Raw genomic sequence first — 13477 nt, 5'->3', positions numbered from 1 at the left:
AGAGTAGGGATATTATACGTTTTTTTTTCGGCCAGCGCAAGCCACTGTAAGTAATTTAAAAATACGTCAATGTTGTGTAGGTGGGGGAAACACCACTTATTTTGTAACTAAAAGTCCGACCTGCATCAGAGTTAGCATAGCACTAATTTGTGTGAACTTGATAACATGCAAAACTACTGTGGTCAGGCCAGGCTCCACAAAGAACAACGAAGTCCAGCTAGCTGACCCTCATTTGGATTGGATTGTTTGCATGATGTGCATTACAGTAATGCAATGCAGTGGCTTCAGAGTGCAAGTCCCAAGAATGGGTCCACTTCAGAGGGGCACTGAACATGAATTGACATGGGGAAAAAAATGTGAAATGAAATCATACATTAAAATGTCATGAGAATATTTTAGATGCCAAAGTTGTAGATCGGTCCATTGGATATCTCAGATTTGTATTCATTATTTTTTCCCCAAATTTCTTTTATATTACAATATTTTAGTTTGAGTCTAAGAGTGCTCCAGTGTTCCCCAGAAGTGGACTCATTCTTGGATACCTCCCCGTTTTTTTAAATAAGGAGACTTACACGTTAAAATTTTTCTTTAGTAGTTTTTGAAAACAAAGGTTTGAACTGAACGTTGTATCAGGTGAACCAATACACATAAAAGTATAAGTCAATACAGATTTATGTTGTTTTGATAATTCCGCCTATCGATTTGTTAGATTCATATATGTAAGAAATGTGGCACTGACCCCCGTTCAATAATCTGTTTTGTCTTATTAATGTCCCGTCCCCAGCAAAAAGTGTCCATGCAGGTTATGTTGTTATATGGTCCCTACAAATGTTGAGACCAACCCTACGCCCTTGCCCCACTGTTTATCCCATACTTTGCTGCTTCGTCCTCAGCCTCCAGTGAAACAGCACAAGTTGCATTCATTTTCATCTTACTATAATTCACCAGATACCTTTCTGTCTGTCTGTCTGCCTTGCCAGCTTTAAAGGAGACTATCGTAACTTATAATCGAACAGTCGTCATACTTATTGGTAGAGTGCACCTTGGGCAGAGGAAGAACAGGTTTATATTTCCTAAGCAATCGGTAAACAAATGGGCTCAAAATCGGTTAAAATATGATATTAATACAACATAAATTAAGGTTGCTTGTATGGGTTCTATCAGGGAACGCAAGGTTGGGTGAATTGAAGTCTTAAAATTATTAAATTAAATCAAGTGTGAATGTGACTGTAAATTGTTGTTTATCTTTTGTATATCTGACCAGCAATTGACTCAGAGTCAGCTGTTCTATTGCAACACCATAGACAAACACCATAGAGGATAAATAGCTGCTGAATCATGATTACTATTTCTCTTTTGCAGGCCGTCACTGTGATACTCATCAAATGGTTGGAAACTACATGTGGGATGAATCCTCTGGGAAGGAGTTCCTGCTTGGGACCAATCCTGACAGCAGATTGCCTCTCTGGTGGAATGGATCAGAGCCTTTATGGGTCACTTTGCAGAAACTTGGGAAAAAAGTGTATATGTACTACTGGCCAGGTGATTGCACTAAGGGTATAGTCCCAGTCCCTATATATGTGTATAGATGAAGCATCCCTTAAAGGCTCAGTTATTACCAAGCTAGGATAGGATGAGATTCAATACTTTCCCAATAACTGTATGAGAAAAAAACCCACAATGTTTCTCAATTCACAACTGTTAGGAGGTTAGGGATGCAATCATCTGTGATCCATAATATATTTAAAAGGATTCAGAAAGCCCTGAGAAATCTGATTCACCAGGTGGTGTTCATTGAAAACTAGCATCTTTTAAAATAATACATTTTCCTCAAGGTGGCTTTCTTAGCACTTAGTGGCACATGCAAGGTACAGTGTATCACAACAGTGAGTACACCCCTCCCATTTCTGCAGATATTTAAGTATATCTTTTCATGGGACAACACTGACAAAATGACACTTTGACACAATGAAAAGTAGTCTGTGTGCAGTTTATATAATAGTCTGTGTGCAGTTTATATAATAGGGTTATTTTCCCCTTAAAATAACTCAAAATATAGCCATTAATATCTAAACCCCTGGCAGCAAAAGTGAGTACACCCAATAGAAACTACGTACATACCTAAAGGTCCAAATTGAGTACTCTTTGTCATTTTCCCTCCATAATGGGCGGTACACAAGAAAGCCCCTCCGTCTCATCAGACCATAGGACATGGTTCCAGTAATACATGTGCTTTGTTGACATGTCTTCAGCAAACTGTTTGCGGGCTTTCTTGTGTACCGTGTTCAGAATACGCTTCCCCCTGGGGTGACAGCCATGCCAACCAATTTGATGTAGAGTGCGGCGTATAGTCTGAGCACTAACAGGCTGACCCCCCACTTCTTCAATCTCTGCAGCAATGCTGACAGCACTCCTTGAACGAGTCACATGACATTTTGGCGGGAAAATGACAAGCAGTACTCAATTTGGACATTTAGGGATGTACGTACTTTCTATTGGGTGTACTCACTTTTGTTGCTAGGGGTTTAGATAATAATGGCTATATTTTGAGTTATTTTGAGGGGAAAATAACTATTATATAAACTGAACACAGACTACTTTTCATTCTGTCAAAGTGTCATTTTGTCAGTGTTGTCCCATGAAAAGATATAATACCTGCAGTAATGCCAGAGGTGTACTCACTTTTGTGATACACTGTATTATAGATTAAAACAACAATAAAAGAGTCATTGTCAGCCCTCCCAGTTCAAATGAATCTGACGTCTGTCACTGCAATGGTCTCCTCTGAGTTAAAGAATCCATATTGTATTTGTCCATATGTCAATGTGTGTGTGTGCATCATCTTTAATTGACTCTAGGCCAGGTAGGCGAATGAAGACTCACTCCCCTTTGAAAAAATTGATATCAATGCCTTGTGTCATAACCAGTGTTGTTAATAACGGCGTTACAATATAACGGCGTTACTAACGGCGTTATTTTTTTCAGCAATGAGTAATCTAATTAATTACTTTTCTCATCTTGGCAACGCCGTTACCATTACTGAGGCGGGAAAGGCGTGCGTTACTATGCGTTACTAAGTTGGTTGAATAAAAAAAGTCTGAGAGAAACGGACTCACGGGGACGAGTGCAGAGCAGCAGTGGGGAAGACGCCGTTGCAACCGCGATGCTAGGTGGCTCCAATAGTACCTGACTGTAGCCATAGCCGACAAACTACGCCCACATGACACGGTAGATATCATATTATAGAACTAGATGCAAAAACCGACACAGCTGCATTGCCAACATGTTTTAAGGACTACATGCGTTAGTAAACAGCCGCCATCTTAAAGCAGTAAACCTCTCAGGAAGGCCCTGATGTAGAGATCCTTCCTAGCGAACCTAAGTAACTTTTTTTTTTTTTTTTTAATTTTAAAATGCTTCTAAATCGGCAAAATCTTAACTTAAATCTATCTTTAAATGATGAAACAGTTTTAAAACTTACACATGTTTAAAGTAGACAGAAGGGAACTAATGCAATAACGGGAGCAATTTTAACAACTTTAACGGTTGATTCACAACTTTAAATGACTTCCACACATAGAAAAGGTTACTAGCTAGTTATCGCAATACCCTTGTGTCTAGTTAAGTGGAGGGTAAAGAATTGGGCTAGGGCCAATTGTCCCCCAAATCCTTTAAACTTCACATTGTGTGACCTGTTTTTTTGTTGTTGTTGTTTTTTTTGTTTTTTGTTTTTTTTTTGAGAAAAAAAAACAAAAAATTATCACTAGTTACTTTGCCAAGTAACTAATTACTCTTACATTCAGGTAACTGAGTTACTAACGCAATTACTTTTTGGGAGAAGTAATTTGTAACTGTAATTAATTACTATTTTAAAGTAAAATTAACAACACTGCATATACTGTATATAGATATAACTAGATGAAAATGACAGACACGGCACTAGATGCGTTAGTAAACAGCTGCCATCTTAAAGCAGTAGACCTTTTATTACGGCTCTGTTGTAGAGAACCTTCCTAACGAACCTAAGTAACTTTTTATCTAAAATACTTCTTAATCGGCAAAATCTTGACTTGAATCTATCTTTAAATGATGAAATAGTTTTAAAACTTTCATTTGTCGAAAGTAGAGAGAAGGGAACTAATGCAATAATGGGAGCAATTTTAACAACTTTTAACAGTTGATTCAGGGTGAAGGGTAAATTCGGGCAAAGAATTGGGCTCGGGCCAATTGTACCAAAAACCTTCACAAAAAAACTTCACATAGTGTGGCCAATGTTTTTTTTGTTTTGTTTTTTTGTTTTTTTGAGGAAAAAAAAAAAGTAATTATCACCAATTACTTTGCCAAGTAACTAATTACTCTTACATTCAGGTAATTGAGTTACTAACGCAATTACTTTTTGGGAGAAGTAATTTGTAACTATAATTAATTACTTTTTTTCAGTAAGATTAACAACACTGGTCATAACAAGGTGGAATGATGACAATGAGTTTTCCAACCATTAGAATTGAATTAAATGAACAAAGAGGGGAGGCTCTGTTATGTACAGTGCTGTTATTGTACCTGCAAACATGTCTGCCATAAATTTTAATCTGAAATCAAGTTTGATAAACCAGATAAATAAATAGTTCAGCTACAAAGTCACAGAAAAGACCAAATGCTGTATGAATGTATGAACATTGATTGCATCTTACCTGCCTATGTTTGTTGATAGGCTGTGAAGTGGAGATTCTGGGGATTCGCCCAACCTTCTGTGAAGAGTACGTCTACAATCCATCAATACAAAACCTTACTGATTCAATTGAACTCTCTCTCAATTTACTCAGGTAAGAAAAACACATTGGATTAGATAAATAAATAAAGACCTGTCTATAAGAGCACATAATGCTGAACAGACGAGCTGCTTTTACAGAGCAACAATCGCATACTTCTTTCACAGTTCATACGGTGATTTAGCTGTAGTTGTCTCTTAGCTTTTCCGAGTCGGTGTATGACACACTTTAAAACAATTCATCAGATTTTTTTGTTAGAGTAACCGAATAATATTAAGCAGACAAAAATCAACCTCTTTGGCTCGCTTTGGAACTTGCATTTTCTTTCTTATCCGAGTGAGATGGCCAGGAAGTAATAGGTTGTTCAAGTTCAGACAAGTAACATGGATTTGGCCAGGGAGATCCACGCAGTAAAATGGACACTTGGAAACCACTTTAGTACAGACCGGTCTACCAAATTCCAAACATGAGCATTGTGGACTGTGCTGGCACTGAAACACACTTGCGTTGCGTTCCACGCCACAAAAATAGGACCCCAAGTGAATGATGCAAAAGCACGAAGATAGAACCAGAATGGAGGACATAAAAATATAGAACGGAACAGGGTTTGATGCGAAAATAATGACAGTAATAGGTGAAAAGTAACAGTCGTGTTTTGTTTTGTTTCCTTTGAACATTTATTTTGTGTAAATGGCGACCCCAAGTGGACCAAAAAATTACTTGCACCCCACATGCCAAGTACAGTAGTGAGTCAATCTATTAGGTTCTTAAGTGATGGTTACACATTGTTATTGTTGTCTTGCAATTTTTACTTGTTGTGTTTAAAAGTTTGCTGTTTTTTCGTATAACAAAAATGATATGCATGCGTGTGTGTGCCTTCGAATATGTAGGTCAGGAAACGCAAACATGGCAGCAATATATTATGAAAAAATAGATGTAGAAGGACACCACTTTGGTCCAGACTCCTCACAGATTAAAGCAGCAGTTCAACAACTCGATACAGCAATGCAGGTGCTCAACAGCAAAATCATAGTAAGTTAGCTGGAGATGTGTTACAATTACAGATTTTTTTTTCATATAATGGACTTTACAAATTTCATTGTAATTTACGATATTTTTTTGCAGGAGAAGGGCATGGAGAATAAAGTCAACATTGTGCTATTTTCAGACCATGGAATGACAAAAATTCAATGGATGGAAAAGGTAATAGAATTGGACAAGTATATCGAAATGCCAGATGTTGTCAAGATGATGGACAAAGGACCAGTAGTCAGTTTGTGGGTCAAAGGAGAGAAGTACCAACAGGTGAGACCAGAACTGTGTTTGTCACTCTTCATACTTCAAAACGTTTATGGATTGCGAACCAACAGGCACCAAGATCAGCAACATGTAGATTTAGACTCAATATACTGTATACGTCCCTTTTTTTTCTCCAGGTAAAAACAGCTTTGTCAAAAGTCCCAAACATGCATGTTTATGCCAGAGAAGAGATTCCTGAACGCTTCCATTATAAAGGAGGAAAGTTTGTTGCCCCTCTGACACTGGTGGCTGAGCCTGGCTGGTTCATCGCTGAGGTACATCATTAACAAGTCTGGTTCAAATTAGGACTCCCAGTTAGATGGAAATACACTGCTGGTCAAAAGTATTGGCACCCCTGCAGTTCGGTCAGATAATGCCCAATTTCTCCCAGAATATGATTGCAATTACAAATGCTTTGGCAGTAATATTTTCATTTATTTCGCTTGCGATGACAAAAAACAAAAGAGAATGAAAAAAAAAATCATTGTCATTTGACACATAACTAAAAAAATGGGCCAGACAAAAGTATTGGCACCCTCAGCCAAACCAACAAAATATCTTCAAACAACAGCTTCCGGTATCCATCAATGAGTATCTTACAATGCTCTGCTGGAATTTTAGACCATTCTGCTTTGGCCAACTGCTCCAGGTCTCTGAGATTTGAAGGGTGCCTTCTCCAAACTGCCATTTTCAGATCTCTCCACAGGTGTTCTATGGGATTCAGGTCTGGACTCATTGCTGGCCACTTTAGAAGTCTCCAGTGCTTTCTCTCCAACCATTTTCTAGTGCTTTTTGAAGTGTGTTTTGGGTCATTGTCCTGCTGGAAGACCAATGACCTCTGAAGGAGACCCAGTTTTCTCACACTGGGCCCTACATTATGCTACAAAATTTGTTGGTAGTCTTCAGACTTCATAATGCCATGCACACGGTCAAGCAGTCCAGTGCTAGAGGCAGCAAAGCAACCCCAAAACTTCAGGGAACCTCTGCCATGTTTGACTGTGGGAATCGTGTTCTTTTCTTTGAAGGCCTCGGTTTTTTTTTTTCCTGTTGATGCCTTTTCCCAAAAGCTCTACTTTTGTCTCATCTGACCAGAGAACATTCTTCCAAAACGTTTTTGGCTTTCTCAGGTAAGTTTTGGCAAACTCCAACCTGGCCTTTGTATGTCTCTGGGTCAGAAGTGGGGTCTTCCTGGGTATCCTACCATAGAGTTCCTTTTACCATAGAGTTCCTTTTCATTCAGACACCGACGAATAGTACGGGTTGACATTGTTTTACCCTTGGACTGCAGGACAGCTTGAACTTGTTTGGATGTTAGTTGAGGTTCTTTATCCACCATCCGCACAATCTTTCGTTGAAATCTTTCATCAATTTTTCCTTTCCGGCCACATCTAGGGAGGTTAGTCACGGTGCCATGGGCTTTACACTTATTGATGACACTGCGCACGGTAGACATGGGAACATTCAGGTCTTTGGAGATGGACTTTTAGCCTTGAGATTGCCCATGCTTTCTCACAATTTTGCTTCTCAAGTCCTTAGACAGTTCTTTGGTCTTCTTTCTTTTCTCCATGCTCAATGTGACTTTTGTCCGGCCCATTTTTGAAGTTTTGTGTATGAAAATGATGATTTAAAATGTTTCCATTCTCTTTTGTGTTTTTTCGTTTCAAGCAAAATACGTGAGGATATTACTATCAAAGCATTTGTAATTTCAATCATTTTTGGGAGAAATTGCAGGGGTTCCAATACTTTTGGCCAGCAGTGTACACAGTATCCAAACAAATACAGTCTATAGATAAAATTGCTTTACGCATTGCAGAGTGTTCATTTAATGACTGTTAATGTGTTCTGTCCAGAATAAGGCTAATCTGCCATACTGGAAAAATGACTCGAGTGGGCAAGCCTCGGCATGGCAAAATGGCTGGCACGGTTACGACAACGAATTTCGAGACATGGGAGGCTTTTTCTTGGCAGCAGGACCTGGTATTGCTAATGAGTTGTAGTTTCACTGTTTAAATCTCATTTTGATTTGGATCATGTCAAAGTTGTTAAAACAAAAATCAAATCGATCAAAACTCTTACCTTGACAACTTGTAACGGGGATTTGCGGTTTGACTGCTGTCATGAGCCAACTAGCAGGTAGCGTTAGTTGACTAATGTCAGCAGTTAGCTGCCAGCAAATGTAGATTTGGCATACAGTAGTTTTTTTTCTACTTGTCTTTTGAGATTCCATTATTTTAAATTAATACAGTACATGACAAGGCTTTCATTTCCAACCATTTTGATTTAATGATGTCCTCTTCCTTTCATAGACTTCAAGCAGAACTTCCGTGCTGCTCCTATTCGATCTGTGGATGTCTATAATGTGATGTGTCGGACACTTGGAGTAGAACCATTACCAAATAATGGTTCCTGGTCTCGTGTTGAGAAGCTCCTCAACTCTTCACCTACTTTCCACTTAGCCACAACCCAGTGGACCTGCTACATGGCTTTATTAGGAACACTCTTAGCACTTTGCTAATAAAAGACACCAAAGTTGATATAGTTTACAGATATTTTGCACCAATTTATAGAAGCTCCAAGAGCTTGATCACTAATATTGATTCTTGAAGCCAATCTTAAGATTGGTACTGTATTTAGGAGTGTGATTAAAAGAACAAAATCTGCAGTTATGAAATTCCAGATCAAAAATAACATTGTTACTACATAGAGATGCGTTTAGTGCTGAGGTATTTTCAAGTCAATGTCTTTTTAATAATTCAGACATTTAACATTTTTCTGACTGAGATTAGGAACTATGAATGCAAAATTTTTATTTTACTTTCGACATAGACTTCATAACCTATTGACATGACGCGGGAAATGGGGCCGATTCTTATGGGGCCTATTTTAAAAAACTTCAGATTCAAATATTTTCAAAACCAAAGCTGCTACCGACCTAAAACCAAAACAGGCACCTACCTTAGCAATATGAGTCTCCATGAGCAGCGGCATAAAAAAATTCGAAGTCATTCCCTTATAAAATCCCAATTAATTATTTTTATATAAGTATAACACAACTTAAAATGACTATAAACGTCTCAGATTCTACACTACATGCACAAAAATCACCAAATTCAGGCTCAATAGCAATATTTACCATATAAGTTTTTGACTAAAATAGCAACTTCATTTTTTTTTTTCATTTACTGCAAATTTTCAACAGCTAAATCACTCAATGTAACATCAGAAACTTAATACTTGAGGAAAACATGCAGAATCAATTATAAATAATATGTAAATAGAATATTAATAAATTCTTCATACAATCACAACTTTTTATAGAATCGAATAGTCCTTTATAATCGTTATACACTATATATTGTTAGCGAATGAGGCTAGCGGTCACCTGGTGTAAACAGAGCTTTTCTGGCAAAAATTCTTGTGAATAATGCTTAGAGCCCCAAATTCATCATAGATATGGACGTAAAACAGTCTCGATTCTTGGTTAAAAGCAAAGAAACTGTGCAAATAACGTTTATTTTACGTATATTGTCGAAGTACAATGCTACTCTTTTAGGGTTACTAGCGTAAACACAGCTTTTCTGGCGAAAATTATTGTGAATAAATGCTTAAATCCTTGAATTCTGTATAGATATGGACATAAAACCGTCTCGAATCTTGGTTAAAAGCAAAAGAAACCGTGCAGGTAGCGTGTATTTTATGTAAATATGGCGAATGTGCGGCTCGTCTTTAAGCCGCCTCCATGTGTAAGCAAAGAAGAAAATTCTTGTGAATAAATGCTTCAATCACTGAATTCTTTATAGATATGGACGTAAAGGTGTCTCGATTCTTTGTTGAAAGAGTTAAAAACCGGGCAGTTACACATCTATTTTACGTATTTATGTCAAAGAATGACCCCAATGCCGTAGCGGTTCCTATTCTCCCATTGATTTTTTTTTCACAATGTTTCAAAATGCATGCATGGTGCGAAAAATATAATATTTACCTTGAATCCTCGAACAAATCACTCCTGAGACAATCCTTCCTGTTTGTATGCAGTAAAGCTTTCGTAGTTCTTCCAAAATCCAAGCTTAAACCCGGCTTTGACATGACCGTGTGCCGCCTTCGACTATTACTGAATGAAGATTCAAGCTCGGCCCCCTATGGTAAGGCGTCACGCAAAGAGTGACAAAGTGTCACATCAATATTTATGAAGTCTATGCTTTAGATTAATATTTTTTGCGTTTTTGATCAAGTTGGGTTTCATGCAACATCGGAATTTGTGTAGCTGACCACATATAAGCAGGTTGTTTTTTTCAGCAATTAAAATTGCTATCGTTTAAGGTTCTTTATAAATCTGCACAGACAATAATTTCTCTGAAGTCAACCTCACCTTGTAACTGACTGAAGTCAACTTTACCTTGGAACGGTAGAGGGAAAGCTCCCACGTACAAAGGAATTCCTCATTTCTCTTGATATGAAATGCAGTCACATAGTCCCAAATTTTGCTCCTGGTCGATAAGCAATGAAAGGTGTGTCAGTTATAGCCACTCTGTCGATTAAAAAAAAAATGTTCCCAACCAATTGTAAGCTCGCACGCTCCAGCAGACCAGATCCTTCACATCTCCGTATCACTTGGGCCATTGAAGCATCAATTAAAACATTCAAAGACAATTTTGACTAGATAATTCTTAGTTAATAAAAACAAAAACAAAAAATGCCAAAACGAGAAATATTCTATATAAAGCATATTTTGATATTCACTTTACATCTGTACATCTTATATTATTCAATCAATAAAATTTCTGTTTGATATTCACTTCACATCTGTATATCTTAGATTAGTCAATCAATAAAATGTATTTGTTCTAAAAGTTTCAGTAGGCTTGTCTTGAATACTGTCAGAGTTTTATTCTAGTGAACAGCAGTTGCTCATTAAAGTAAATGATGATTAACAGACGGTTAAGATTTGATCTTGCCAAAGACTCGATCTTCAAAGCGCCACATGCGTCAATCATCGTTTAACTTATTAAACAGTTGCTGTGGCAACTCATTGTGTGTAAGTCAGCAGCTGGAGCGGAATCACTCAATGATGCATTAAATAAAAACAAGCATTTTTTTTTTTCTTTTTTAAATGGACTGGGCATCTATTTATTTTCTTGTACTGTCTAAGGACTTGGGAATCAAAATTGTGAGAAAGCATGGCCAATCTCAGGGCTACAAGTCCATCTCCAAACACCTGAATGTTCCTGTGTCTACCGCGCGCAGTGTCATCAGTAGGTGTAAAGCCCATGGCACTGTGGCTAACCTCCCTAAACGTGGACGGAAAAGAAAAATTGACGAGGGATTTCAACGAAAAATTGTGCGGATGGTGGATAAAAAACTTGGACTAACATTCAAACAAGTTCTGTCCTGCAGTCTGAGGGTACAACAATGTCAACCCGTACTATCCGTCGGTGTCTGAATGAAAAGGGACTCTATGGTAGGATACCCAGGAAGACCCCACATCTGACCCAGAGACATAAAAAATATATATAAAAATATATATATTATATATATATATATATATATATATATACAATATACATAAACATATATATATGGCGGAAAACACAGACAAGACTGAAAAAGCAGTTTCTGCTCTTGCACTCCTCTTTGGAATAAACTGCTGTATTTTAAGCCAAAACAACTGTTGTTTTTGATAGAACAATATGTCTATATTCTGCCATAGCAGATTCATGGCGCATTAAGCCCCCGAACTATTTTTAATTTGCCCGTTTTACCCTGAAAACCCCCGTTTACACTTTACAGACGTTGCGCAACCGCTTTGGTTTCAACCCAGCCATAAAACGAAGGTAATTAATTATATTTTTCAAAATGTCTGTGGGTTTTTATCTTTGAATCATTAATTGATGTGTCATATTTCCTTTAAAAAAAAAAAAACACTTAAAAAAATTATTCATTCACGTATTTAAAATTTTTAAACAAATGATGTCACAATGAAAAAAATGGCGTGTGTAAAAAAAGTCACAGATATCTACCTCATAACTATTGTTTAATTGTTTTTTGTTTTTTTTTACTGTTGCATTTTCTCCGATATGTTAGATGATAAATAATCGATCCAAACATAAAAAAAGTAGAAAAAACATTTAAGAGGGTAAATATATGAAAAAGAACATCTCGACCACTCCTTGATGTCTACGATTTCTGCATCGCGACCCTTGTTATATTCAGGGTTGAAAGTGGCGAGAATTTCTTGCCGCCATGGAGCCAGAAATTTGATTTATTTTGTTTTATTCTTTTCTCTCATTTTGGGAGGGAAGGTCAAACCTCTTAAACTACAGAAATGCAAAGAAAACTGTTTTAGCACAGTTCTATAACACATACAAAAACTGATTTTCATTCAAAATGGTATTTTTTCAATGATTTGCAAAATAAAAGTTAAAAAAATAATAATAATAACCCCAACCTCCATCTCCTAATTTTTATTTTCCCTCAATTCCTCACATACTAAATGCCAAATCTCAATTTTAACTACTTAAGAATATAGGATGTATATTAAAATTGAAGTTAATGTAAATATTTACTTTTTTTTTTTGTTTAAAAAAAAGTTATAGGTAACATACATTCAGAAAAATAAGTACAAATGACTTATATTATGCACAGTGAAATGGAATATATTTTGAAAATCTTGCAAGCATTAACTTTTTTAAATCATAAGGTAATGAATAAGTAGCCTAACATAAATGAACAAATATCAGTCCAAAGTGCACATTGACAGCTAAGATGTTCTGAACCTACCCATCAGAGTAAATAAAACTAGATATGATAAATAAGCCTCCTCAACTCTTTCGTTGCCCTTAAAGATTTGATCCATTTTATGTTTCATTGCCCTGTATTTGTCGCATCAATTCTACAACATTTTTTTTCTTTTTTTTTTTGCTGTTCCAGAAAATATGCACATTTGAACCAATCAGAGCTAACTATCTCTGCTGATCACATGTCAGTATGTCAGCCAACTGAACGGATAAATGAGTCCGGACATTTTACTTTGCTGCGTGCATTTGCACATTAACGTGACTCATCACTGTCAGACTCAGGTAACTGCTGCAGCTGGGGAAAACTCCATGCCGTCCGTGGAATAAAATAAATGATAAATATTGGTGGAAACGGATTACCATACACAAGCACTTTATTATGCTTGTTGTTAACATTTGTGTATGTAAATCTGATGTTGGTAGATTGTTTTCCTCTTGGAGATGAAATGCATGTGTGGCAGCTTAGCATTTTTTTTTGTTTTGTTTTACATAGCGTTTTAACAGTTGCCGTCATATTTTCGGAATCAAAGTACCGTGTACCAATACAGCATTCCGGCCCTAGAATCTTATAATGGAACAGTCTCCGGCCCTGAATCTTATACCGGAACTGCGTTC

The 13477-nt window shown here is 37.0% G+C and overlaps 1 protein-coding gene across 1 annotated transcript in view; it reads left to right on the top strand.

The window, feature by feature from the left end:
• Window positions 1-11458, top strand: part of enpp6 (ectonucleotide pyrophosphatase/phosphodiesterase 6) — a 28962-nt gene extending 17504 nt beyond the window's left edge. Inside the window, exons 2-8 of the mRNA XM_057850705.1 lie at window positions 1363-1542; window positions 4712-4823; window positions 5660-5801; window positions 5895-6074; window positions 6206-6343; window positions 7919-8045; window positions 8375-11458. Of these exons, the coding sequence (XP_057706688.1) occupies window positions 1363-1542; window positions 4712-4823; window positions 5660-5801; window positions 5895-6074; window positions 6206-6343; window positions 7919-8045; window positions 8375-8583 (1088 nt within the window). The 3' untranslated portion in view covers window positions 8584-11458. The remainder of the gene's footprint in view (window positions 1-1362; window positions 1543-4711; window positions 4824-5659; window positions 5802-5894; window positions 6075-6205; window positions 6344-7918; window positions 8046-8374) is intronic.
• The last annotated feature ends 2019 nt before the right edge of the window (window positions 11459-13477 follow it).

The sequence above is a fragment of the Corythoichthys intestinalis genome, chromosome 11, assembly GCF_030265065.1.
Source record: "Corythoichthys intestinalis isolate RoL2023-P3 chromosome 11, ASM3026506v1, whole genome shotgun sequence".
NCBI lineage: Eukaryota > Metazoa > Chordata > Actinopteri > Syngnathiformes > Syngnathidae > Corythoichthys > Corythoichthys intestinalis.
Note: the sequence above shows the minus strand (reverse complement) of the source record. Positions and strands in the feature narration are given on the sequence as shown.